Below are 27239 nucleotides of genomic sequence, written 5' to 3'. Positions count from 1 at the left end.
GGACGCAGGGGGGAAGGAAAAAGGAGTGCCTGGTACGGGCGCGTAAGCGTATGCTCCGGTACCAGCGGGTCTTTTGTTTAGATTACACACAGCGACTTGGAGGACACGAAAAAGGAGCAAGATCTGCGACGCATGCGAGGGAGGGAGGACGAGAACCGCCTGCTTGCCACTAGCAGACGCCACCGCCCGTCGCCGTCATCAGTCACTCTGTCACCGTCACTGTCACCGTCACCAACAGCCAGCAGCAGCAGCAGCAGTGCGTACTCCTGTCCGGGCGACTCCAGTGATATGCTATGGGGTCGTCGGTTTGCGAATTCTCCTGGTTCCTGGCTGCGTGTGCGCCCAGGAACGCCGAGGCGTCTGTGGTGGCGCTGTAGTGTAACTTACGGTACTTACGTGACGTGACCAGGCACGGTAACTTAAGGGCCTGATAACTTACCGCCCACACGGCTGGGGAGGCGAGGCCGGCGGCAGCGAGAGTTATAATATAATACTAGTACTAGGGATAAGCAGCAGAGTTGAGAGTGACAGGGAGAGCGACGGCAGAGCGACAGGCAGAGCGACGGTGACAGGGGCCGGACAGGTGAAGAGCGAGATCGAGATGGACGGCTCGAGTGGGCCTCCGTCCTGTCTTGTTCTTCGTCTTCGTCGTCTTTGCGCCTGTAACGAAGTATGGCTTACGGAGTATCTGTCTGTACTGTCTGTCTATCTGTGACTCGTCTCCTGCTGGTACAAAGACCGCCAGCTCAGTCCTACGGGGGGAAGAGACTAGTCGACGTCGTGGTGCCTGATCGCCATGCTGGTCTTGTCAACCGTTCTTGTGCTCTGGTTCGCTGTCAATAGTCCCGTCGATGGGTTGCTTCTAGCTGCTGTTGTGCTGGTACCTTTCGCCATGCTCAATATACCTGACACTCGTATCGCCCGTGTGCCCTTTAATCTGGCCCCGTCCCCCTCCACTAAAAGGGAGTGGTGTCTTAACTCGGCTCCTTTTCGCTCCTTTATCTCCCGTCATCGCCAGTCCAGAAGCTTGCTGGTACTACCTCTGTTTTCAATATATCACAGGTGATAAAAGAGTGCTATCCAGTTCAGGTCCAGGTATATTAGAACACACAACATTTATTGACTCCAATCAGAAGATCTCACATTGTCCCTGGAAGGATGGTGAAGATGGGGCCGGGACATGTCCACAGCACCCGCAGACGGCCTCTCCCCCCAGAAGGAAAAGAGGACGGCGAGTGTTGCAGCGGATGAGAATATGCCCGCTCATCACTTTGGATTTAGTTGTGTGAAGAAAGAAAGAAAAGAAAGAAAGAAAAGAAAAGAAGTTGAAGCCGAAAGAAAAAAGAGAGAGAAGAAAAAGGGAGGAGCGTCAAGTGGGTCACATGATTATATTAGTCAGATGGATGACTCAGTGATGAGTAAGATGGGATGACTCAGATATTAATAACAAGCACCTGGGTCCGCGGGGTGACTAAGCCGCTCTTAGTCAGCTCCGCGGGAAAGTTGGAGATCCCGAAAGCGGCGAGAGATAAGTTTGGAGAGCAAAAAGACATTCATCCAAGACCGACTGAGTAAAAGGCCATCGCGTTTTTTGCTCCCGTTTTCTTCGCTCCTGGAGATATAGCCCTCTGTTCCCAATTGAATTACGCTGCTGATAGAGAGGATATCGAGATGTCTCTGCGGTGTGCCAGCGCCGCCAGGCGGTTTGCCGTCCCTCGTTCATTCATCAGACCCGCGCAGTTCGTGCGGTGGCAGAGCTCCACGGCCGGCAACCACAATGTACGGCAACATCCCACAGTGCCCACCCATTGAACGGCGGCCAGCTTGCTAACACCCATCTAGGAGCTCGCAGAGCACTTGCAGACCACAGACCCTGAGATCTACAAGATAATACAGAATGTGCGGTCCCTCTTTTTTTTACTGTCTTGATCTACTCTGTTGCCGGCCAAACAGCAAAACTAACCGAACGTAGGAGAAACGCCGTCAGAAGCACTTCATCAACCTCATCCCGTCAGAGAACTTCACCAGCCAGGCAGTTCTCGATGCCCTAGGCAGTGTTATGCAGAGTTAGTACTACTATACTTGGCCGTCGCCGTTCATAGTCGTGGCCTTTTCTTGTGTGTTGTTTTTGATGACTGGTGGCCTGACCTCGGCACAGATAAGTACTCGGAGGGTTACCCCGGAGCAAGATACTACGGCGGCAACGAGTTTATCGACCAGGCCGAACGCCTTTGCCAGGAACGAGCCCTTCAGACATTCTCCCTGAACACCGAAGAATGGGGTGTCAATGTCCAGGGTAGGTCAATCCTCTTTCTCCGGGCTATTAATTAATATACAAGCAGAATCACTCTAACACGCAACAGCCCTCTCCGGCTCCCCGGCAAACCTCTGTGCCTACTCGGCCGTGCTCAATGTCCACGACCGTCTCATGGGCCTCGACCTCCCTCACGGTGGCCATCTCTCGCACGGATACCAGACTCCCACCAAGAAGATCTCCGCCATCTCAAAGTACTTCGAGACCGTCCCTTACCGCCTCGATGAATCCACCGGCCTCATCGACTACGACAAACTCGCCGAGCTCGCCCTTGTCTACCGCCCCAAGCTGATTGTCGCAGGAACCTCCGCCTACAGTAGACTAATTGACTACCCTCGCATGCGCCAGATCGCAGACAGCGTCAATGCCTACCTCCTCGCAGACATGGCCCATATCTCAGGCCTGGTCGCCGCCTCCGTCATCCCCTCCCCCTTCGCCCACGCCGACATCGTAACCACCACTACCCACAAATCCCTCCGCGGCCCCCGTGGCGCCATGATCTTCTTCCGCAAGGGCCTTCGCCGTACTGACTCCAAGGGCAACAAGGAGCTCTACGACCTCGAGAACCCCATCAACGCCTCCGTCTTCCCAGGCCACCAGGGAGGTCCACACAACCACACCATCACCGCCCTCGCCGTGGCTCTCAAGCAAGCCCAATCCCCCGCCTTCAAAGAATACCAGACCAACGTCCTCCGCAACGCCCAAGCTCTCGCCGCCAGACTCGGCAATCCCACCTCCGCTGGCGGTCTAGGCTACAACATCGTCTCCGGCGGCACAGACAACCACCTTGTTCTCGTCGACCTTAAGAACCGAGGCGTCGATGGCGCTCGTGTCGAACGTGTTCTTGAGCTCTGCGGTGTCGCAAGTAACAAGAACACTGTGCCAGGAGACAAATCCGCTCTTAAACCCGGCGGTCTCCGCATGGGCACTCCCGCCATGACATCCCGCGGTTTTGCCGAGGAGGACTTTGCTCGTGTGGCCGATATCGTTGATCGGGCCGTCACTATTACCCAGAAGCTTGACAAGGCTGCTCGTGCTCATGCCGAGGAGAACAAGCGTAAGAACCCCGGCAGTCTCAAGGCTTTCCATGACTTCTTGGGCGAAGGTGAGGAGGTATCGGAGATTGTGCAGCTCAGGCAGGAAGTTGAGGACTGGGTCGGAACGTTCAGTCTGCCATGGACCGATGCCGAGTAAGCGGCGGGCCCGTGGGTGGTGAGTAGTCTGTTTATCATTCTTCAACGAATCATGAGCATTAAAAGAATATCCCCCTTTTGCTTTTATTTCCTCCCTCCCCCGTTTTCCCCTGTTACTCTTCTTATATATTATGTTATGTATTTCAACACTTGCTTGGCTGTTTTAATACTGCGAGAGTTGTGTTATTTCCACCTTTGAATGATATCCCTCGTATCGTCATCCACTAGAACCAGAAGGATGACACGCGCTCTGATGTATTCTGTATCCAAGGTATAAACATAAACAAACAGAACTTATGTATATCATTAATTCGTCATGCCAGGCCATTCTGCATGTGGTATGTTAGCTATATCCGCTGTTCTTATAGAGTAGACAGGAAACTCACTTAGAGTAGTACGCTCGGCATTAACCTTGGACACCTTTACTGCATCACCAACTCGAATAACCGCCTCGCTGGCCCCTTCTTCCCGATGCAGGAATCCATACCGTCCAAAAACAGGGCTATACTTTGCCCCCTTATCAACCCGTCTATCCTTCATCAGCTTCTTAAGAACTGTGCCCGCCTCCCCCTTATGCGGCGCCCCGGTATCAAAGTCAACATTAACACTCACACAACGCACACAGTTATTCCTAAGCTGCACCTTCACACCTTCTCCAATAATCAATTCAGCCCAATAATCCTCCTCAAATGCTGTTTGAGCACCAGCCAGCACAATGTTCGGTCTGAATTTAGTCACATCCATCGGTTCCCCCGGTGGTAGGCGAGAAGATACATCGTCAACGGACGTCTGTGACACAACGAGATAAGGTGCCATATCCGCGAACGTAAGTACCTTTGACGCATCTTTTGTTCCCACCAGGCCAGGTATAGGTACGGGTATCATGCTGGAGATAGTTGACATCCATCCACCATTCACACCGGGTGAGGCAAAGTTGCCCAAAGCTAATCTTCGATGTTCACCAATATACGCAAATACCACCTTGAAACCTAGCCAGGCTGAGAACCAACTATGATACTCGACCCCCATGTCATATGCCGTTGTCGGACTACGATGCATCATCACCTCGAATTTTTTGAGATTACTCGTCACTGGCTCCAGGGGTATGCGGAGCGTATTTCCAACCCCAGACTCGGGGTGTGGATTGGATGAGTTCTTATAAGTCACTGTTATCCAGCCTTTCCCATCCTTGGCGTTCCCGTTGACTTTTCCTCCATTCGTCTGATCTGCTGAGGCTGGGAACTCAATATCAGTAAGAAATAGAGATAGTTGTGGGAACTTGTCGATGTGCATGTTCTGCAGCTGGCCGTCTGGTTTAACTTTCAACAGCATGAAGGTTCTGTCGTAGGGCAGGCCATCGCAAGTCAATTTCGCCGAGTTCAGCGCCGTAGGACGCATCGACTTGATAGGGTAAACGTATATCTACTTGTTGCCCTGGCTGTCAGAGAGGTAATTCCAACCACATATGCTAATGTAGTTACAGAGGCATGCACATACGTACCTGTGAGACTTGCATCCTGATAACGTTAACCGCCTGCGCAGCAGTTAGATAATTAGAATCCTTCGAGCCGCAGCAGCAAGAGAATGAGGATGAAAGTTCAAAGCCTTCAGCCTGGCATCTCCCGAGTCATTTTATACCGGCCACTTATCTATATAACAGATCCATCTGGGCGGAGTATGAAGCGAACAAAGGAAAGTTGGAAGGGCGTGGATATCGATCTGGGGTCCCGGCGGTTAAAGCGGCAAGGCGGGCCCCATTATATTTGCGCGCACTAACATATATACCTTTCCATATCAGGAGCGCTATACTGTATCCGGGCATTGTAAGTGGATCTCATGACAATTGAGTTGACCAGTTTTATCATACTCGACATAGCAAAGGCGTTGATGCCAACTTGGAGTAATTCATCAAAATAGAACGCAGAATCACCAAATATTAGATGTAGTAGTTCTCGTAATATATCTTGCCCATCCAAAGTGGTTGACTGCGTGAATCGCGAATGTCTAAAGTCGGAGTTTGAAGAAGCAAAAATAGAAGTAAGTTAGAGTTTCGGAGGCTCGAAAAAAGGCTGAGATTAGTCATCTATATATATTGGCATAGATTATATAATCACTTACAAGGACTTCAGAATAAAGAATTTACGATAAACAAGATCACTTCAGGCGCAGCATTTGTAGCATTATTTAGGATTTACAGACCTCTTCTATGATTAATTCTTTGCTATTGCGGCTGTATAGGCTGAAGTCTATCAAAGCTTATCTTTTTTCTCTTTTCTTTGCCAAAAATAAACCCGCCTGTGAAATGGCAGTGTATTGGAGTAAAGATAAGCCTGCTCATGAATCTACGAACCTCACCTTGATAGATCAAATAACAAGTTTTGGAACTGACTCCAGCCATCATGACTTGAATAACCTGTGGTAACAATAGGCCAGGCCGACTCCATCGGAGATGATGCCCAATTATTTGCAGTTTTTGGATTGGCTGTACAGAGAACTCGCCTTGCGACCCCCACGACGAAAACTAGCGAACCCACGACTATGTAACGTCAAGTTGCTGTCAATATCGACATAACCAAGAGCTTATAACTTCTTCCTGCATTCCTTCCATTGAATGAGTGGTACAGTTACTTTTGGCAGAATTCGAGTGAGCAAGAATGAATGACGATCTAACGTATGCCGAGGGAAAAGGAGGAGGTGTGAAAGAAAAGCAATGTTAAAGATTGACAGAAAGCCGACAAACCACTACATTTGACTCAACACCAGCGGTGACAAGTCAAGGGAACATTGAAGGGATCAGCAGAAGTGGAAAGTGGTGAGGTTCCCTGCAGGGGCTTTGCGATATTTATATATGATTATGCCTACTATGAACAGGGAACTAGGTCGGCGCCCCTGAGAACCACCCTCTTGGCCCCATCTGTCTGACCACTTTCATCAACAAGTTGGTCGGATGGAGAGGTGAAAAACAACAGGATGAAGAACATACGCCGAGTTTCATGAAAACACTGATGAATGGACCGAAAGACCAGACAGATGTGATGGCTCCCCCGGCCCCTCCTTTCCTCCGAATGCTAAGCAAAAAGCAACCATGATCTAGAAATTGAGGACGAACCATTATTCCCCCCAATCCTGCAGCTTCCATCGGATAGATATCAGCTCTAATTCGCTGGCCAGGGACTCCCCCGACGGTGTGGCTTGCGGAAGCTGAACTGGGGGGTATAGGCAGACAGTGTACCGAATTGCATGGTGATTAGCCAGCCTTGTAAGATAAAATTGTTGTCACACTACCACCTGTTGACGAAAAGATAGGCCACTGGCTTGAGCAGCCATCCTTTGGGCCCATGTCTATTGGTTGAAGATGCGAGATACCAGCTGCAGATTGTGGTGGGTAGGCAACCCCGGCTTTCTTCAACAGCTAGGAGTGAGGTTGCGCTGCAAGCTGAAGCCTTAGTTATGTCTGATCTCTCGTTTTTTATTTTTTTTTCTCGCAGCGGCTGAGAAGCCCTGGACTGGACGCAAGGCGGATGGTGGCCGCATCCAGCTGGAGGTTTTGCTGCCTGAGGGCATATATATAAAAATCCGTCAATCCATCCGCTTGTCTTGATTTTTGATACCAAACACACCGACAACTTCAAGTGTATAACCGGGACAGAAATTAGCAAGATGGATACTGTTGATGAAGCGACGGAGACTCCAGAAGTCAAGAAACTTGGCCGCCGTCTGGTGCTCTGCTTTGATGGCACCGGTAATCACTTCAAGGGCAATGAATCGGACTCCAATGTTGTAAAGCTCTATCAGATGCTAGATAGACACGACAAGCGGCAGTTCCACTACTATCAACGTGGGTTTAACCCTAATACCATGTTAATATTATCCTTGTTGCTAACGAGCTATAGCCGGCATTGGAACATTCAATGTGAACATGTCCAGCAGCATAACCATATTCGGACGCATGCGCTCTAAGATCAGTGAAATCATCGACAAGGCGGTAGGCACATCTTTTGAATACCATGTTTCCAGCGGATACCGGTTCTTGATGCGTTACTACAAACCCGGAGATGACATATATATCTTCGGCTTTTCGCGAGGTGCCTACACGGCCCGTTTCCTGGCCGAGATGATCGAACATGTCGGCTTACTTTCCATGGGTAACGAGGACATGATTCGATTCGTGTATGGGGCATTCAGCAAGTGGCAAACCATTCGGGGAAAGGCGAATAAAAAGCCCAAGGATATTGAGGTGGAGGATTACCTGCAGAAGCTGAAGGTGACTTTCTGCCGTAAGGAGGTCGGAGTCTTCTTCTTGGGCCTGTTCGACTGCGTCAACAGCGTCTCAACTCTTGAAATCCCGTTCTCCCGCAGGGAATACAGATACTGCGCCCCAGTGAGTTCTTACTACTACTCCTTTGTTTGATAGTAGTGTGTGTAATATTAACAAACGAAAAAACAGTCACCGGCGAAACATGTCCGCCATGCTTTGTCAATCCACGAGCGACGTCTCAAGTTCAAGCCAGCCCTCTTCACCTTTGAATCAGAGGACAGAGAAGCTTCAGTCAAGGAGGTGTGGTTTGCGGGTAACCACTCTGATGTCGGCGGTGGTTTTGCCTATGAGAACAATGCCCGCTTCCTTTTGTCTGATATCCCCCTGGCCTGGATGCTGGAGGAAGCCCTGTCTGTCATAGATGCTCCAGCCGGGCCCTTGACCTTTGACGATCAGCACCCAGAAGCCTTGAACCGGCTCAAGACCATCGAGGCTATCCTCGACAGTGAGGGTGAACCCAGGGTTGCTGGTGCCTCAGGGGTTGTGCCTGAGGCTGAAGTGAGCCACTTCAGACACCATGACTCTCTCATCATCGGCCGCGGCGCCGAGTGGCATATGACCATCATCTGGTGGTTCATGGGTACGCTCTTCCTCGCCTCCTCTTTTTACTTACTTCCGCATGTATAAGTATCGAATGACTGACTGAATAACCAGAACTGCTGCCAATCTTCACTCGTCTCGAGCTGGAAAACCACCAGTGGAAGCCTCGGTACTGGCCTCCCAACTGCGGTGCTCACAGAGACATCCCGACCGAAGCAACGCTGCATCACACCGTCGAGAAAATGCACAAGGCAGGTATACTAAAGAAGATGCCAAAGCTGGGAGGCGACAAGGCGCCGCTACTGAACGACCCCCTGATTGTGCCGCGGTATATCGGCAAGCTGCTGACATTTTGGAGATGATTACGAGCGACGCATCCTAGAAACGACCAATACGATGACCCCGGGGGTCCTACATATAAGTAATGTTAATATTTTCTATTTCCTTAGCAGGCTTGTTTGCGCTTCTTATTTGTTCCCCTGTTCTTCTATGATATCCTGTGGCAATGACTCTATGCTTATGGCCGCCGGCAGAGACGGCTGCCCTGAACCAGACCCATCTACATTCTCCATATTATTAAATAGTTAGTTATAAACCAACACCCTCTGTGCCTTGCTGTCTGCATCTTCGTCACCTAATAAGTATTATATTACTCCGTACCCCCTTGCTTCTTCGTAGTCCACCGCGGCGTGATCTGTACCACCTGCTGACGGCGCCCTCAGCCGGCTGTGCAACCGCCGGGCGAGAACAATCCCACTTCTAGGCTGTCAGGTTGTAACTAGTTAGTTAGTTAGTCAAGCCGTCGGTTAGTCAGTCCCGCCGTCAGGTCAACTTCCAACATCTGCACCAGCGACATCACCTCCACCGGCATCATCCAGACTGCGACTCGACTCTGGCATCATCGCCAACGCTTCAGCTTCCTCTTCTCGTCGTCTCCATCTTCGCTTCGGATACCGACGTCATCCCTGCTTGGCTCTGTCGCCACAAAACAAAAAAAAAAAATAACATCTGAGACTTCGCCAGCTGAGAGGCCGCGTTTTTGTACCCGAACTGCCTCACGCTTACCACCCTCTTCAGCCCGCCCCAACGCTATCTCACTTGCTCCAAACGACCGTAAACCGTCTTGAGGACGACCCGCGACTCTCGCCTTCTGACCGACAACCAGCTATAACCTGTTCTGAAGACGCTGTATCTTGCGCGCAGCTTCCGAGGGATCCCAAGACCGAGACAAGCAAGGCAGCGGCGAAATCCACATTTAATATATTCTTTTTATCACACCACAAAGGCCGAAGGGAGACGTTCTAAAAAGCAGTGCGCATTCCTCTTGCTGACTGCTGGTTGAGACAGACGGTCAGGAGAGCGTGCCGTGCTATTTGCGCCGGCGACCCCGTAGCCATGGAGTCCTCCTCTGGCCTGCGTCGGAAGGACACCACCAAAGGACCTCCTTTGCGAATACTCTCCCTGGGTAAGCTTTCATTTTCCTTTTCGGCTTCATAAAGGAATATAGGGAATATATAGGCTAACGGGAGGTAGATGGCGGTGGAGTGAGAGGATACTCTATGCTTATCATATTGCAAGAGCTGATGTACCGGACCTACGTTGAATGCGAAGGAAAGGCGCCCCGCCGCGACCAGATTCCCAAACCATGCGAACATTTCGACCTGATAGCCGGTACGGGCACCGGCGGACTGATTGCCTTGATGCTGGGCCGGCTGCGCATGGACATCGAAACCTGCAAAGAGGTGTATATCCGGATGACCCGGCGGGTGTTTGAGACAGACAAGACAATAGCCGGTATACCGTACCGGACGACGCTGTTCAAGGCGTCAAAACTGGAGGATGCGATAAAGCAGTGTGTGCGGGATCATACAGTGGACGAAGAAGAGGGAAACGATGGGACAACGGCGACGAGTGCGAATCCCTTTATGCGGAGTGCGTCAACGGCGACACTGCAGCGACGGTTGAGCCGGTCGAGTGTCAGTACGACGAATACGTCTGTGCCTACGTCACCGGTGACCAGCCAGACACTGACGGTGGGCGGGGGCCAGGTATGGGGGGATCCAAATGCGAAGCTCTACGACAACCGGGAGAACCGCACCAAGACGTAGGTATTCCTTTATGTTTACAATCGGTATATTGCATAGCTAAGTTTCTGCAGTGCTGTAACGGCTGTGTATAAGGGGACACCAAAGACCGGGACATCAATACTCCTACGGTCCTATGACTCACGGCGAGAACCACCGCCGGAGTTCAACTGCACGATCTGGCAGGCTGGACGTGCGACTGCTGCTACAGGACTGGCCTTCAAGCCCATCCAGATCGGCCAACACATCTTCCTGGACGAAGGGGCCGGCAAATACAACCCCAGCCCGCAGATACTGGACGAAGCCGTAGTAAACGAGTGGCCCGGGCGAGAGGTTGGGGCGTTTATTAGTATTGGGACAGGCAAACGGCCGCAGGGCGCGACATCACCGCCACACGAGTGGTGGGAGGATGTATTCCGGGACTCGCTAGGCAACTTTGCAGAGGCACGACGACGGCTGATAGCGAAGATCGAGGGCTGTGAGGCGACGCACCAGTTTATGGTGAAGGACCATCTGGTCAAACGCAATGTGCCCCGAGAGGTGTACTATCGATTCAACGTCGAGGTTGGCGTGGGCGAGTTTGGGATGAACGAATGGAGCCGGCTGGCGGAAATCAGCACCAACACACGCATGTACCTGGCGAAGAATGAGGTGCAACGGATGAACTACGATGCCGCTGTGAGGCTGGCTCGAGTCGACCGTATGCACAAGAGGTTAGAAGGGAGGTCGGGGGTACCGTTGGCAGCAACAAACGAGGCCCTGGAGGAGCGTAAGAACCAGCCGGTGCCTCCAATCCCACCACTGAAGTATAGAGAAGAAGCTGTCGATGAGAACGTCTTTGAGCTGCCTGCCATCGAGCTGCCTGCGGAAGAACATCTCCAGCAGAACCGGACTCCAATCCAGAGCCAGAACCAGAGCCATCATCGGCCAGGTACGTCACAGAGCTCGACGGCCATCAGCTTCAGTTCGTACGACGACAAGTTCGCCGTCCTGCCCGGCAACGATGACGGACGAGACCTACCAGAGCCTGTTTCTGGGTCTGCCGGCCGCCGCAGCTCAGAGGTGCTCCCTATCTCGCCAGCCCGACGCAGTCAGGATAGCCACAGTCAACACCAGCCCTCGTCGTCCATCGACTCGTCGACCCGAGCGAGCAGTCTGGACGCTCACTCACGCCCTGCAGGACCACCGCCGACAGGACCACCACCACCTTTACCACCCAAGACACCCATCCCGTATCCTGTCAGCAGCGAGGACGTCACCGTGGGCGCAGTATCGATGCCCTCGTTACCGCCGCGCAACCCAGACAGGCCAGTCTCTATCGTGGGCCCGCCGCGGAAGTACAAGCTACCGTACCCTGACGATGGTCCGCCACCGGTTAACCGCACGCGGAAGCCTACCTACAACTCTAGTTAAAGAAAAGCAAAAAAGGCAAAAAAAGGTAACGAGCTATGCATCTTCTTGGTACATGTCTGTCTATGCCTGTCATGTTGTCATGTCTATATCTATATCTAATATCTCTCAGCCACGTCTCTCTATCAAACTCCTGCCACTACCGCTACTACTACTGCTTCTACTTCTACGGAGTACTCCTTCTCCTACTTCTTCTATGTCTACTTCTAATGCTAGTCATTGGCTCGCCTGGTCTTCCTTGTCTTCCTTGAGTTCGTGCCGTCTTCGTTGGCTGGCATCGAGCCCGTCTCTTGGTCCTGCAGGTCAAACCTGTCTTGTGCTACTTAATAATACGAGATCTCTTTCTCACCCTCTTCTCCGTACCATCTTGCTCTTCTTCATCTGCTCCGTCTTACAGTCTATCTTACTCGCCTTCTCCCTGTCTATCTCGCTGTCTGTCTTGTCCGCTTCGTCCCTGCCTGCGCCTTTTTCTGCGTGGCGTCGACGTCATCTGCGCCCAAGCAAGCCTTAGTAAGCCCCTGACTCTCCTCTTTACTTAAAAGCCGCCAACTAACTCTTTAACTAAACTCCAGGCCTCTTTAACTAACCTTTAACTAACCGTCGACCAAGCCCTTAACTAGCCTTTGACTGGCTTTAACTGGCTTTAACTGGCTTTAACTAACCCGCTAAACCAGCCACTTCGCCCTCGCTCTCCACTTTTCGCCCCTTCGTTCCCCCCTGGCCGTCAATCACTCAGTTTTTTCTCTCTCTCGCAATTCAACTTCGACCTCATCGCCCTCAACTCTCCGTCTGCTTCTCGGATGGACGACTGACCGTCGACTGGATCTCTGAACCGCTGCGACTGACCTGACGGCAGCAGCATCGCCTCTCGACCGTCGTCTCCTCCGGCTTCTCTGGTCTCTGGTTCCTGGTCCCTGGCTGCTGGTACTCCCCGTCTGGTACCTCTGGCCCCGACCACCGACCAGCCACACCTCGATTCCTTCGGCGGCTAAACGTCAACATAAACAACATCGCCATAACAACGCCAGAGTAGACACCGACAGACGGCCCAGAAAGACAGCCGGACGGACTCACCACGGATATCAGACTCACGTCGACGCCACGGAGCATGTTCGATGAGGCCGTCCTGGCCGCTCGCTCCGGCGGCAGCCCCCTGGGCTCACCCAGCTCGCGCCCGCCAGCGTTCAAGGCCGTGGGCATCACCCTCGCCGTCTGCTCCGGCCTCTTCATCGGCATCTCCTTCGTGCTGAAGAAGGTCGGCCTGCTCAAGGCGAACGTCAAGTACAATGAGGAGGCCGGCGAGGGCTACGGATACCTCAAGAACTTCTACTGGTGGGCGGGCATGACGCTGATGATCCTCGGAGAACTCTGCAACTTCGTCGCCTACGCCTTCGTCGATGCCATCCTCGTCACTCCCCTGGGCGCCCTGTCCGTCGTCGTGACCACTATCCTGTCTGCCATCTTCCTCAAGGAGCGGCTCAGTTTCGTGGGCAAAGTTGGCTGCGTCAATTGCATTATCGGCTCGGTCATCATCGCCATGAACGCTCCTACGCAGTCGTCCGTGGCCAACATCCAGGACATGCGGCACTACGTTATCACACCTGGCTTTCTCTCCTTCGCCGGCGTCATTATTGTCGTCTCTGCCTTTCTGGCCATCTGGGCAGGTCCCCGGTACGGCAAGAAGAGCATGTTCGTCTATCTGACCATCTGCAGTTTGACGGGCGGCCTCAGCGTCGTTGCTACTCAGGGGCTTGGAGCAGCCATCATTGCTCAGATCATGGGCACCCCCCAGTTCAAGGAGTGGTTTCTCTGGGTCCTCCTAGTCTTCATTGTTGCGACACTGCTCACTGAGATCATCTATCTAAACGTATGTTGGACACTCCCGCTCGCTCGCTTTCCCGTTCCTCACTCATTCTTTCATTTCCCGCTCCCTACCATATTCATTATGGCTGTTTCAGCTAACGTCAAGTAGAAAGCACTTAATCTCTTCAATGCAGCCATGGTTACCCCTACATACTACGTCATCTTCACCAGTGCCTGTATCGTCACCTCGGCCGTCCTGTTCCAGGGATTCAAGGGTACCGTTATCAGCATCACCACAGTCGTCATGGGCTTCCTCCAGATCTGTACCGGTGTCGTCCTCCTCCAGCTGTCCAAGTCGGCCAAGGATGTCCCCGATGCCGCCGTATTCAAGGGTGATCTCGACCAGGTCCGTGAGGTTGCCGAGCAGGAAGAAGGAGAGCTGGAACCCAAAGCCGATGCCATCAGAGGAACCGCTGCCATCATCCGCCGTATCTCGACCCCCCGTCAGAAAATGGAACAAGAGGAAATCAGACGCTTCCACATGGACCAGAGACTTGATGAGCTCGAGCCTGTTGGTGAAAACGAAATCATCGAGTGGGACGGCCTGCGCAGACGACGGACTACTTTGGTCAACGGTGTACCTGCTACCAGTCCCCGTCGTAGGGTCCAGCACCCTCCACTGGGCATGTCTCGTTTCCCAGACTACTCTGAACCCGAAGTCAGGACTCCTCGAGAAGGTCTCGACGGCTCTCTCATTGGCAGCATTCGCAAGCGTGCTTCGACTGCCTTACACCCCTACTGGCGGCCTAGTGGAACCATATCTCCCCAGCCGATGGAAAAGGACGGCCGTCTCGACTCTCCCAAGTCGATGCCTGAGCGGCCCTCTGAATCTGACCCTTTCACTCGTCATGAGCTGCTCCAGGCGTTCCAGTACAACAAGGCCATCCGCCGTCCACGCAGTGAGACTATTGACTCCGTGATCAACGAAAAGTCAAGAAGGGAAGAGAAAGCGCCCCTCTTCGACGGCAGCAATGACAGCTCCAACGCCAACGGTAACGGCGATTCCAAGGAAAAAGCAGAGTCTACCAGTCCTCCTCCAACGCCCCCTGCACATAGAGCCCATCGACAGTTCTCCTTCAACGTCTTCCGACGCAACTCTTCGTCCGCTCCGCCGGCAGAGCGCCTGACAACCCCTACAAAGACACCACACTTACATCTTCCTCACTTTATATCCCACCACGCCCACTCCAGCAGTAGCTCCAAGCCTACCACTACAGAGGAGGAAGCCCTCGGCCTCTCCTCCGGGGATAAGGGCAAGACCCGGTCCCCTTCACCACAGGCCAAAGCTCCTTCTCGTCCAGAAAAGATCACCCGACACTCCCACGGAAACTCCTCAGAGTCCCTCCGCCATGTCCTTTCCGCCTCGTCTTCTTCGGCTGGTGAATCTTCCAGTACCCCTTCGCCATCTCAATCCCAGTCTCAGTCCGCCCAGCACACCGAAGAACTCACCCGTCCATTAACTGGAACATCCGAGCAGGACCATCGAGACATCGGTCCGTCAGATTCAACATGTTCATTCCCCAAGTTCGATCCTTCAACATTCCCGCATTCAGCAATGACTTCATCCCCCGAGGAAGCTAGGAGAGGCCGTAAGGAACGAAGAGGGAATGTCAGACAAAGCTATGACAGTTCCCGTGGCGATTCCAAAGGTGCCAAAAAGGACGACAAAAATCCTAGCAAGAAATGAAAAATACTATCACCACCACATTGACGAAGAATAAATTGCATTCCTTTCGATTCTGGTTGCATCGATAGACCAACCCGCGTCTTCTTTACCGGCGTTAACTTGTTTTAATATACTGTTGCTCGCTCGCAACACTTTCATGACTGGCTGTTCCTTCGACAACGGCCAACTTGCTGCACAGTTTGCCCCATTCGTTTATCACATATTTACCTTGCACAATATACGGAGTATATAGGGAAAGCCATCAATGCACGGCTCGGCGCGGCCTTTGGTCTTTGTTATTTGTGAATTTATTACTTCTTTTTTTTTCTTGCCGTTGCTGCTGCTGTTGTCATCTTACTTGTTTATATTTTGCCTGCCTTGCTTGCTATGAAACATCGGCAGTTTGGGCCTTTTTAATGTATGCATTTGCTTTACTTCTGCTTTGCTTTGCTTTGCTTGCCCCTCTCTCTCTCTGCCTTATCTTTCCCTGGAAACATACAGTCCAGTGGAGAAAAGAGAAGAGAAGGAAAACACCGTTAATCGTTTTTGTTATTCATGTTTGCGTGCTACCATTGTTGATGGGATGACTTGAGTTTCGTCTACCTTGATTGATATTTGCAACTTCGACCATTTTTGGGTTGCGTTTATTTGTCTTGCTTGTCTGAGTGGGTGGCTGACTGGCTGAATAACTAATGATAATGACGATGATAATGTCTCTCGGGCGGCGATGTGTTTGGGCCACGCAATGATCGAACGGATTGGTCAATTGCTAAAACCAAAGAAAGAACGATGCATACATAGTACATAGATAAATGTCGAGTCTATTTGATCATGAAATCTAGTACACTTCTCTGCTTTTTCGATGCAAGATGTACGTTAGCGAATTTCGCTTCGGGCAACCTGCAGCCGGCCTTGATACTCTCGAGTACCCTGATAATCAAATAAACGTCAGCAGGCAAATACTTAATCCACGAAACAATGCAATAAGCCAAGTAAAGGAAATACTCGCCACTCAACCCCAACGAATTTAACCCCCATGCCGCTAACACGGCTTATCTCTTGCTGCATTTTCCCGGCTGCAAGTCCTCCACCGGCCCCGGGCTGCGAATTCCCGGCATCCTTACCTGCACCGCCACTCTCGACCTCACCCGCCCCATTTGGATAACCGAGGATGACGTGCGTCACACTCCGCCTGGCAAGGCCAATTGATATCTTCGCTCCATGATCTACCAGCATATTTTTCAACTTATGGTCTGATATCAGTGGCATGGTGGAACCATTGATATATATCGTCAAGTTAGCGAATATACGCTTATCCTTGTTTGCATGGGTATCATCATTAATTTTGTAACTCTCATAATAATTCATACCTGAATCATCCATATAGTTTAGTTAGTTAGTTCCCACCTTGCTGTTTAATGAAGGCACGGGGAGAGAGTGCATTGTGGCTGTTTCAAAAAACTTACTCGTACGATCATACCGTTCATCGAAGCATACCGCCCCCCTGCTTTGCTCCAAGCTCATTATCGGCAGATCATCACCAGCCACTTGTCCATGCTCATGGCTATGTTCATGCTGCTGTCCCTGCATCGACTTCAAGCGCTTGGTCACTTCGGACTTTCCATTGACTTCATCCCCAGCCCTCCTTTTGCCCGTGCTCATGAAACGACGTATATCCCCGTTCCCAGCATTCAGTTGACCGAGTTTCTTCCGCCCTTGCTTGTCGAGCCATGCCCACTCACCATGGATGGCTTTGGGGTTACCGCCATATTGAGCAGATAGTTTCTGGCTGCGTACCTGGGTCCAGCCGGAGGAATTGGATTGCTTCACTTCTGCGCGTTGGTGGCCTGTTGAGACGGAGTTCCAGGCGTCGAACGTTTCGAGTGCGGCGTTGGATGGCGTGGTGAGTATCTGGCGTAGGGAGGGGGTTATTTTGGTATCCTTGTTGGGCATACTGCATGCCAGTTGTTGATGTAATGAGATTTTTTGCCAGGACTTCTCCTCTTAACCCCCCTGGCCTCTTCTGGTCCTTTTTGATATCGAGTCGAAGACTGCGAGTTGTTTATTGTCCGAAAAAAGCTTAGCGCGACGGGAAGCAAGGATCACTTGCAGCTCACGTGATATGAGCCTCCTTCGGAGTTTCTTACATAAGCCGAAGTGTTATTCAACGACGACGATGAAATGATGAACGATGATATCTGGATAGAGATGAAAGGATAAGAGAGTACGAAATTAAGATTTAAAAAATAAGATAATCTGGCTACTGCTACCCTTGTTGGATCGATCCCTAGGGTCATACTCGTAGTTCCAAAATGTACCGACTAGAGAAGGACAGGAGCAAAAGTAGGAAATTCGTGTCATATCAGGGTCATTAGAAACGAAACGAAAATCAACAGAAGGAGAAAGTTTTTTGGGGGGAGATTTCAAAGATGTGGCAAAGACACAAACGATCAGACAGAGATAAAAGCAAGTAGCGGGAAATAAGCACAGAGGAAAGCAACAAAGGAATCGAATAAAAAAAAAAAGTCAATCAAATCAGCGAATTGTATAAAAGGGAACTGTAGAGAAGTGAATGGAAAGAAAAACAAAAAGCCATTGCTGTCAGCTAGCTTGGGGGAGTCACGTCAAACACATCAAACCACATGTAAATCATTCAACTTTAGGTACCAGCAACGTAAAACATGACGCAGATAATTACTCCGAACCCACGGAAGGAAGGGAAGTGGGGAGCAGGCGGATAGGCAAGTAGATTTCGATGTGTAATTGGGAGGGATATCAGGTTCAAGGGTCTTATAAAAACACATGTAACACGTTTGCTAGAGCAGGAGTGTAAAAGGCCCCCTGCTTGGGCCGGGGAGTGGGCGTGGTTCGAGTGAAGCAGGTAAGTAGGTAGGAGGGATCGGGTATTCCGCTCCTAAGACGAAAACAGTTGCAATGGCCGGTTGTAGAAGTAGAAGAAGATAAATCAAAAATCAAAAGAATCACAAAAACTCCTGATGCAAGAAGAGAAGAAGCAAAAATAACAGCAAATGATATGAAAAGAGATATTCGACTGGGAAAGCAAAAAATGCCTCCCATTCTTTGAAACAGGATTGTTCGAAGAGGATATGCACATTTCCTTGGGGGTACCGAGAGTAAGGAAGAGCAGGCGCTTTTGCCACAAAAAAAGGATGGACTGGTCGACGGGCTGAAAAGTTTGGAACGAACTCGATGTATTCGCTGACTGACGATGACGATGGCGCTGACGAGAAAAACAACATTTGCTTAAAAGGGAAAAAAGCATGCAGCGGACATTTGCATGGATGGACAGGGCGGTAAACACTCGCTTTCGTTAATCGGTCGTTAAGGTAAAGGAATATAAGTTTTCAAACGCAGCATTTGGTTCTTTTTCTTTATTTTTTTGGCCTCGCAGGGCGGGCTCATTTATCAGTTTTTTGGGGGATATTTTGCTCGTTATTCGTTTAAGGCGCGGAGGAGTCGTGTCGTGTCGTGTCGTTGGCATGTCATGTCAATTGGTTAGTTCTTTTTAAGGACAGTGGGTGAAGTTGGGCTAATTGTTGATACGGGTGTTGTCGTTGTCGTTGTTTTTGTTAGTTCACATTTATATATGGGCTTTTTATATCCATTGTCGAGTCAAGGACACATCAATTCGTTAACTTTTCATCTCGGCCAGAGGGCATTTGTTGGCAAAGGGAGATTTGATTGTCAGATCCGTCTTGGGAAGTTGCCAGATTGTACACTCTGTAAGCTGATGGAAGCCGGTACAATCGGACCAGAGGCAGAGTCAATGAGCGTTTTCCGACGCTTGTGCTCGTACACAGAACCTTCACCGCGGCTGTCGGAGCGAGGAATCTCTTCTACATCATCTTCGTCACGGGAACGTTTGCTTGACCCGTTCATGGATGAAGAGTAGCTTGGTGTGCTAGTCGAGGCGGAGTAGGCATCTGGGTAAGTAGCAGTGCCGGAATTGTTGGCGGGTGAGTTGCGGGTGTCACTCATTACGCTGTAGACGCTGCTGGGGGCGCCTGATCGAGGGGTATATGTTGATGGCCAGGGTCCCGAGGAACGCTTGTCGGCTCCGTTCTGGTGAGGTGGAGGAGCGGCCATCTCAGAAGGGAGAGGCGTATGTTCACTGGGCATGGAGCCAACGGCCTGGGTGGACGGGTAGGCAGGGTATGAAGCACGATTGGAGTTGTAATTACCATTTGAATCGTTGATGTACTCGCTGTCAGTGCCTTGGTGCTGCTCCGTGGTCTCTGGTTCAGTGGTGTTAGCCCCGTTCGATCCGTTTACATGGCCGTTTCCCTGGCTGGAGATGCTCTGTTGAGATACAGGTTGCTGAGACGCGTAGTGTGACTGCGGAGCTGGGGCTGAGGAATAGTATGCTTTGGAATCACTGTAGGCAGACTGGCCCTGGTAAGCTTGCATCGCAGACATGTTTGCACCTGGTGGAGTCGTGGCGGGGGTGGTTGGCATTGACCTAGTGCCATTCATTCCAGACTCTAGTGGGAGTGGCTGAGAGCTCTGAACACCGTTGGACATATTCTGACCGTTCCACTCGTACGATCCGGGTTGATTGGGCATGCCTACGAGACTAGAGGCGCTGGTGGGAGGTGTGGGAAAAGTGTGAGCGCGGTCTAGCGGAGGACGGCCAGGCATGGGATGCGGCATTGTAGCGAGTGAAGATGGCTGAGACATATGCGTAGTTGTTGGATTCTGCATCGAATGGTGATGATGAAGTGGTGGAGGGTGTCCTCCGGGTCCAGGGCGCCCCAATGGCTGGCTGCTCTCGATCCGTCGTCGATCCGAAGCTGTAACGATAGCATTGGCGCGGTTTTCGTTCACTGGATGGTAGAGTAGACTTCCAATGGCGTGAACGAAGAGCGGATAGAGCTGATCGGTAATCTTCTCCTTATTGGCAAAGTCAAGAGCACGCTCAAACGGTATCCTACGGGATGTTAATTCCGGGTACTTCTGAGTAAGAAACAGCAACGATTCAACGTACCAGACACCCTTCAGATGCATGGGGCCGATCTTCACAACATGTCGAATCTTTTCACTCTTGAGAATGCCGTCTCTCCTGCCTCTGGTCATTCCAGCAACGTTTAACAGTTTTGTACCGTTAATCATATGGTTGTCTATTAAAAAGTTAGATTAGCCTGTTTCGATTGGAGAGCTGAAGACTGACCCTCTCTTCGAGCAACACAGACGCCCTTGGCCTCAACCTGGAAGCAGAGGCTGCCTTCATCTTCCCACAGCGTGGCGGTGACTCGGGGCTTCACTCCTGGCGGCGCTATTTGTCCCGTAGTGTCGTATGGAGTCTGAGACGAGTAAGGTTGGACCTGACTCGCGGAGTTTGGTACGTATCCATGAGAGTTTGGGGCCGTCGAGTTTAATGCTGGAACCATTAACCGATGTTCAAATGTTTACACCACCCAAAAAAATAAAATAGGGTGTTTATATAAGATGGGAGAAACTTTTGACTTACGAGGGAGAGGTAGGATCTGAGTTGGTCCCTGACCGTTCAAGGGGTTGGGTACTGGCTGGTTGCTGGGGGGCGAGGTGATGCCATTCGAGTAGCCGTACTGTGGCGGGTAGCTATGTGAAGGGGCATATGCGGTAGGCCCCGGCTGCAGCAACGATGGCTGCTGGTACTGCGGATAGTGCGAGATGCTGTTCTCTGTCGGCGTTCCCTGCGAGGTGTACGGCTGCGAGGAGGCCAAATGCGACGACTGCACATCCATATACGGCTGTGTCTGGTTCATGCTTCCAGCAGCGACTCCGACTCCGACACCAACGCCTGCTCCGACACCTACACCGACGCTGACGCCCACGCCGTCTGCAGCAGAGATGGAGGGAGGGCTCTTGGCCTCGCAGCTGGCCTGGGAGTAGCTCGAGAGGCTAACGGCCGAGTCCTGCTGGGAGGAGACAGCGGTCGACGGGGACGAAGACGGGGATGAGGCGGACGAGACGGCCGGGGCAAAGGAGAGCGCTGGCAGCTTGTCGCCTGAGAAGAGCGGCCTCTCGCTGGCGTGGTGGTTATACCAGGGAAGATCCACGGCGCTCCGGGTGTGAACCTGGGAAATCGACGGCAGCTCCAGCTTTTCAGACTGAAGGGGACGTTCGGGTAAAGACGAGTAGTAATGGCAGTCAGCCAGGGGAATCGACTGTCAATTGGCCTTTTGTTCCCTCGCACTCTCTTCACTTCAACCTTCTCTTCTTCGTGCGGCTGCGGGTGGTGTGTGTGTTTGAGGTTGAGGTTGATATCAAAGAAGCTATGCTGCAGCTGTATGGGCAAACCCGAAAGAACGCAAAGCAAACAGATCTAAGCAAAATGGACAGGCAGACAGTAAATAGTCGTTAACGTGAACTCGTAACGTCGTAGAAGTCACTCTTCTTCGTCTTCTCCGGGGCGCTCCCTTTTGTTGTATATATCTCCTTCCTTTCAATGGTGGTTGGTGGTTTGTGGATGCGTGAGATGGGATATCTCAACGCCCAACGGGATCTATACACGAGTCAGCGAGGCCACCGGCAGACGATGTATATGCATAGGAAGATGGAGCAGACGAAGACGAGGACAGAGAGGGAGAAGAGAAGGCAAACCGACTCTTAGAGCAGAAGCAAGCAACGCAAGCAAGACTGCACAGACAGGGTCATGGACTCGTAAATAGAACAGCCGCAGCAGCACAACCCATGCAAGGACTTGATTGAAGCAAGCAACAAAAAGACGAGAAGAAGGAAAACAGAATCAAAGCAGAGGGAGGAGAGGAATAAAGAGGAAGAGGAGATAGCAGGAGAAAAGAAGAAGAAGAAGAAGAAGAGGGAGTGGAAGAAGCAAGCAAGCAAGCAAGGTGAAGTTCAAGTAAGTCTCAACTGGTGGAGAATCGCATTACTTGCTTTGCTTTTAGGCGCTTCTTTTGCTTCTTTTTTCTCTTTCTCTGTATCTCGTTTGGTCGTCTCCCTCTTACTCTCTTGTCTATCAGTCTATCTCTCGTTGCTGGTGTTTGATGCTGGTGTTGATGCTGCTGCCAGTGTCTATCAGTTGCTGGTCAGGGGGTTGAAGGAGGTGATTCTGCTGCTGCCGCTGCCTCTCTGCGATCTATTATTATTATTATGATTCTTCCTCGTCTCTTTTTTAGTTCCCTTGCCTGTCTCTTCTTCTTCTGCTGCTGCTCTTCTGCTTCTTCCTCTCTGGCGCCTTTTTTTTCCTTTTCTTTGCTTTTTCGTCTCTTTTTTTTGCTTCTTCCACGGCGTATCATTCATTCGATACCCTTGGGATCCGCCCGTCTGTCCGTACGTAACGAAGACAACTAGCTTACCTTTACTTCTTTTTTTATTTTTGCAAGTTTGCAGAGGCGGGCCTCTCCTTCGTCTGCCTCTTCCGCCGCCTCTTCTTCGTCCTCGCGCTGCTGGGGGTGGCTGGGGGGTCGTGCAAGCAGATTGGCTGGTCTGGTCTGGTTGGCCGGGGGGGGAGGGTTAGGGGGGATGTTGCTTTTTGGTAGAGACGAGACGACGATTATGATGATTGATGATGATGATGATGATGATGATGATGATGATGATGATGATGATGATGATGATGATGAGATGATGATGAAGCAGGATTATAAAGACGGGAGAGATAAGTGCATGTTATATTGCTATTCTTATATACAGCCGGTCGTTGACAGCCAGCCAGGTGTAGAGTACAGCCGGTTTCCAGTCATGCACATTCATCAGTGCTCGCTGAGTTTCAGCAACGATCAATCAAGATGGCTTCCGCGGCGCAGCAGGAGGGCCCTTTTTTGCTTCTTCTTCTTCTTCTGCTTCGTCTATCAAAAGCAGAAGACGAGCAAGCAGACGTCCAGAGGGAACTGTACTATGGATGTATGTACCGTGGATCGCGAACCCGCCAAAACACGCAGCGTGCCAGACCAGACTTGACTTCGTACCGGGTCCTGTGCTTCACTCTACACCACCACCACCACTACTACGCCCTTGGTTTTTGCAAAAGCGACGGCGGCCCTTGACTGGCCCTCGCTGGCTGAGCTTCTCGCCCCCCAGCCATTCCTTTTCCTTGCGGTCTGCAAAAATCGCATCGTCCTCAAATCTCCAAGAAGTGCGTGGAGCGTGGAGCAAGCAGGCCCGAGGGTGGATCAAGGACAACTCACAACTCACACTTCACGGTCTGGTGATACTATTTGCTGGCAAACATCTCATGGGGTTGGTTGCTTTTTCCTTCTGCTGCTTTCTGTGTCTGCTTCTTCGTCTTCTTCCTCGCCGTGGTGGTGATGCTCTCGCAGAGGGATGGAGACCCCCCCCCCTCTCCCCCCTGCAAACGCCCTTCTCCTGCTCCCAATCCTTGTCTCTCCGATACGCAGCACCGTTCTTCTGGAAGCAAGCATCATCATCACTCGACTCGTTCGCCCTCCGTGCTTTGCTTCTGCTGCTTCCGCTGCTGCTTCTCCTGCTGCTGCTGCTATTCTTACTTCTCTAGCCTCGGGATCAGCCGCCCCGTCAACCTGGCTTCTCTATCCGTTGTTCGCTTTGGGGCCCTTTTATTCTTTCTTTTTCTTCTTTCTTCCCCCCCTTTCCCTTCGTCTCTGCCTCTTGTCTGCCCTCTGCTTCGATCTACACATACGTGCACTCCTCTTCTTTGTCTGTGAGCCTAACAAACTAACTAGTGGTGCGGTTCGTCCGGGCAAAGGTGGGAAGCGTTGAAAATTGACAGCAGAAGGAAAAAAAAAAAAAAAAAAAAAGGTCATCTCAAGGACCCCCCTGGCCCCCACGAATGGGAGAAAGGCAGAAGGGATCACCGGTTCCAGCCATGCGCAGTTCCCGATACCGTACGCCAGTGCGTTCGTCTTCCCTCTGCACTGGAGAGGGGGGGTGGAATGGATAGCCAACGCCATCGCCATCGCCCTGGGCCCGGAAGTATGTATGTACGGTGTATGTGCGTCTGTGATGTATGTATGTACGTCTGTCTCTTCCGTTCCTGTGCCTTACCCTTAAATTCTTTTGAGTTCGAGGTTCTACAACGACCTCAATTGCTCACATATCCTGCTGCTTTTTCTCCCCCTGGGGCCTCATTCTTCGTCGTTCCGCTGGTTCAGGGGGAGGCGTGAGCAAACCATGCCCCGAACAAGGGAGAAAAGGAAGCTCTCAACAGACACACACAACAACAACAACAACACACGGCTCATCGCATCTCAACTTAATCTAATCGAATAAAGAAGGGCAAGCGAAATCAAAAATGGCTTGGCAGTTATTAAACCGCCTTTTTTTCGTTTCTTATCGCCAACATCCATTCCAACTTTCTTCTACCTTATCATACTGGAGGTAGCTTCCGAAGCGCGCTACAGAACCTTCTTTGCACTCTTGTTTTGGTGTCTCTGCAGCGAAAACGTTTCGCCATAAGCCCTTTGCACCCATATTTATCATGGCAACGGCCCTAGCTAACCAAGGTCACGTTCAATTGCAGTCTGTTTGCCAGAATTGCGGTACTTCCAAGACTCCATTATGGCGCCGAGACGAGATGGGCTCGGTGCTTTGTAACGCCTGCGGCCTATTTCTAAAGCTTCACGGCCGGCCACGGCCTATGAACTTGAAGACAGATGTGATAAAGAGTCGCAATCGGGTGAAAACTTCGGGCCAAGGCCCAAAACGAAAGGTACTTAAATACTTTTTCTTTTCTCGCGGTAATCGGACTAAGTGTCTAACCCACCTCCCAATTGCAGGCCAATACCGATGCAAACAACCAAGCTACTCCTAGATCAGACGGCACTACACCATATGGCTACGCCCGTGCTTCCAGGAAGCTCTCTCCTGGCCGTTCCGATGGTTCAAATTCTCCAGTCTCCCGAACGGACACGCCTAATTTCCATGGCTCAACTAGTATCCCTTCTCACAATATGTTTGACAACGTTGGCCTCTCAGACCCAAACTTCAACCCATCGGGGAACTTTGCGTCATTACAGCTGCAACACCCGTCTCCAGGTTCAACTTCTTCTAACGAACGCCATCTTGAGGGTCCCCAGACGTATGAAAACTTAGTTGCTGCAAACACATCCTTAAAGACCAGAGTCAATGAGTTGGAATTGATAAACGATCTTTTTCAAGACTCGGAATCTCGTCTACGGCAGTCACTCAAAGAGGCACAGAAGCGAGAAGAGGAACTAAAACGCAGGATAAGCGAACTTGAAGGTCGCTTATCCGGGCAGGAACAGGCTCAATCTAAAGATGAGCCGGTAGAACCTCAAACTAAACGATGTCGACTTTCCGACTCTCCAGAGAAGGTCGAAGTCGACAACAAGTCTTCAGCGGACGTCTAGGACGTCAGTTCTCTCTTGTTTTTGATTCTTAGTTGGCACGCAATGCGGAACTGCTGTCTGCCGGCTCCTCTTTTTCATATCTCCCCCCTTTTTTTCTATCTTCTCACACTTTTCCCCTCAATTTGAAAGTTGATGTCCGTTCGATGTCAATATCCCTCTCGCTATTCTTATATCACAACACCCTTGATTCATTCTTCTATAAAATTCCCGGAATTCTGTACTCTATATGCCCCTCGTCATCTTTACCACGGACGAGTTTTATGCTGCGGCATTCAACTCTTCTCTTTATATCACTAATCACCCTTCCACACAAGTTGTGGATGGACTCTTTGTACGCGATACTTGTCATTGCTTGTTGGCCCTTTTCTTTACGGCACAGCAGATTATCTCACGCCTTAACTGCTCTTCATATATCTCGATCGCTTCTTTTTGGTTAACTGCTCTACTACCCTTCGCTTCTCACCTGTCTTTACTACAAATATTTCCGTGCTTTTGCTCCCTGCTTTTTAACACTTCGCTCCTCTATAGCCGGAGTTATTCTAAGCCTCTCTAACTTTCTGGAGAGGCCTTAATCATTCTTATTCTTCGTCCCCCCGCTTCCTTTTTCCCCGTTTATTGGTGAGGTTTCTTCCGTTCGTTTCGTGTAATGGGTGGTTGATGGACGATGTTATTCTTACCTTTAGTTGTTGTAATATAGACAAGAAACCGAGCCTAAAAAGCGCAGAAAAAGGAGGCAATTCAATTCACCGTGGAATAGGGATAGATTTGATAGCAAATTTTAATACCTTGGATTATCGCTTTTTGGACGTCCTTTAAAACTAGGGCATATGCCAGAGAAGAGGAGATAGCAATCTAATTTCATCCCAACCCGAGAATAAAAAATTATACCAAAATCTTGTCTCCCCGGAATAACATATGAAATGGGCCTGTAATTGCACTGCAGGCAGACAAACATGTATAGCGAAATAATGAAAGATTAAAATATTAAAAAAAAAAAAAAAAAAAAAAAGAGAGGCATGGGAAACGTGTGGGTTAGATCCTCGGGGACAAGAAGCCACCTGAGCTAGTGATGCGACCTGGACGTGAATAATGTCGCTAATTCCGAGACTCTAAGAAAGGTTAGGATGCAGCTCGCTGTCAATTCATGCAGCTGGTTGGGGTATTTCATCTTCCCCAGTAAGTAATCTCTGATGTCGCCTATATCTTTCAAGGAAAACTCCTACTAATGTCAGAAATCCAGAGCAAATAGATGCGTAGAATGCCACCAGGTACGCCGTAGAATAGCACTCCAGTCCCATACTGCACTGGCGTGTGCCATCAGGCAACACTTTCGAGTGGCTGTCATATATGACACCATAGATATAATTGAATATATGGCCGAAAATCGCAGCGGCGAGAGTCATAACGCCCCAGTTCTGGGAAAACCCAGATATGCCAAATGCATGGGAGACAATAGCGGGATAAACTCCGAATAGTACACCATATGCTAGGCCTGTCATGGATGAGACGAAGAGAAGGTGATGAGGGTTTGGAGATTTTGG

At 50.8% G+C, this 27239-nt stretch overlaps 9 protein-coding genes across 9 annotated transcripts; 6 read left to right on the top strand and 3 right to left on the bottom strand.

Moving 5' to 3' along the window:
* Window positions 1–1180: 1180 nt before the first annotated feature.
* TRV_07265 (uncharacterized protein) lies at window positions 1181–3508 on the top strand (the record flags this gene model as incomplete). Its single annotated transcript, XM_003018674.1, has 5 exons — window positions 1181–1411; window positions 1579–1779; window positions 1973–2070; window positions 2103–2296; window positions 2364–3508. 5 exons carry the CDS (start codon window positions 1181–1183, stop codon window positions 3506–3508), a joined length of 1869 nt encoding a protein of 622 aa, XP_003018720.1.
* A 305-nt stretch (window positions 3509–3813) lies between these two features.
* Window positions 3814–4839, bottom strand: TRV_07264 (MOSC domain protein; the record flags this gene model as incomplete). The annotated part of the gene is made up of 1 exon (XM_003018673.1): window positions 3814–4839. The coding sequence occupies one exon, from the start codon at window positions 4837–4839 to the stop codon at window positions 3814–3816; it is 1026 nt and encodes a 341-aa protein (XP_003018719.1).
* A 2328-nt stretch (window positions 4840–7167) lies between these two features.
* TRV_07263 (uncharacterized protein) lies at window positions 7168–8727 on the top strand (the record flags this gene model as incomplete). Its single annotated transcript, XM_003018672.1, has 4 exons — window positions 7168–7345; window positions 7401–7888; window positions 7955–8405; window positions 8480–8727. The coding sequence occupies 4 exons, from the start codon at window positions 7168–7170 to the stop codon at window positions 8725–8727; spliced, it is 1365 nt and encodes a 454-aa protein (XP_003018718.1).
* A 1033-nt stretch (window positions 8728–9760) lies between these two features.
* Window positions 9761–11862, top strand: TRV_07262 (uncharacterized protein; the record flags this gene model as incomplete). Its single annotated transcript, XM_003018671.1, has 3 exons — window positions 9761–9830; window positions 9899–10469; window positions 10524–11862. The coding sequence occupies 3 exons, from the start codon at window positions 9761–9763 to the stop codon at window positions 11860–11862; spliced, it is 1980 nt and encodes a 659-aa protein (XP_003018717.1).
* Window positions 11863–12967: 1105 nt separating this feature from the next.
* Window positions 12968–15409, top strand: TRV_07261 (uncharacterized protein; the record flags this gene model as incomplete). Its single annotated transcript, XM_003018670.1, has 2 exons — window positions 12968–13726; window positions 13832–15409. The coding sequence occupies 2 exons, from the start codon at window positions 12968–12970 to the stop codon at window positions 15407–15409; spliced, it is 2337 nt and encodes a 778-aa protein (XP_003018716.1).
* Window positions 15410–16351: 942 nt separating this feature from the next.
* On the bottom strand, window positions 16352–17341 carry TRV_07260 (uncharacterized protein; the record flags this gene model as incomplete). The annotated part of the gene is made up of 2 exons (XM_003018669.1): window positions 16352–16758; window positions 16855–17341. The coding sequence occupies 2 exons, from the start codon at window positions 17339–17341 to the stop codon at window positions 16352–16354; spliced, it is 894 nt and encodes a 297-aa protein (XP_003018715.1).
* A 1752-nt stretch (window positions 17342–19093) lies between these two features.
* On the bottom strand, window positions 19094–21153 carry TRV_07259 (uncharacterized protein; the record flags this gene model as incomplete). The annotated part of the gene is made up of 3 exons (XM_003018668.1): window positions 19094–20526; window positions 20577–20681; window positions 20877–21153. The coding sequence occupies 3 exons, from the start codon at window positions 21151–21153 to the stop codon at window positions 19094–19096; spliced, it is 1815 nt and encodes a 604-aa protein (XP_003018714.1).
* Window positions 21154–21836: 683 nt separating this feature from the next.
* TRV_07258 (uncharacterized protein) lies at window positions 21837–23864 on the top strand (the record flags this gene model as incomplete). Its single annotated transcript, XM_003018667.1, is given in 6 exon segments — window positions 21837–21842; window positions 21941–22051; window positions 22071–22454; window positions 22528–22681; window positions 22869–23254; window positions 23301–23864. The coding sequence occupies 6 exon segments, from the start codon at window positions 21837–21839 to the stop codon at window positions 23862–23864; spliced, it is 1605 nt and encodes a 534-aa protein (XP_003018713.1).
* Window positions 23865–24806: 942 nt separating this feature from the next.
* TRV_07257 (GATA transcription factor (AreB), putative) lies at window positions 24807–25698 on the top strand (the record flags this gene model as incomplete). Its single annotated transcript, XM_003018666.1, has 2 exons — window positions 24807–24911; window positions 25105–25698. The coding sequence occupies 2 exons, from the start codon at window positions 24807–24809 to the stop codon at window positions 25696–25698; spliced, it is 699 nt and encodes a 232-aa protein (XP_003018712.1).
* Window positions 25699–27239: the final 1541 nt, after the last annotated feature.

Source organism: Trichophyton verrucosum, assembly GCF_000151505.1.
Source record: "Trichophyton verrucosum HKI 0517 chromosome Unknown TV-F-a-02e01.M13r1, whole genome shotgun sequence".
Lineage (NCBI taxonomy): Eukaryota > Fungi > Ascomycota > Eurotiomycetes > Onygenales > Arthrodermataceae > Trichophyton > Trichophyton verrucosum.
The sequence above is the reverse complement of the archived record's forward strand: the minus strand, read 5'-3'. Positions and strand labels throughout refer to the sequence as shown.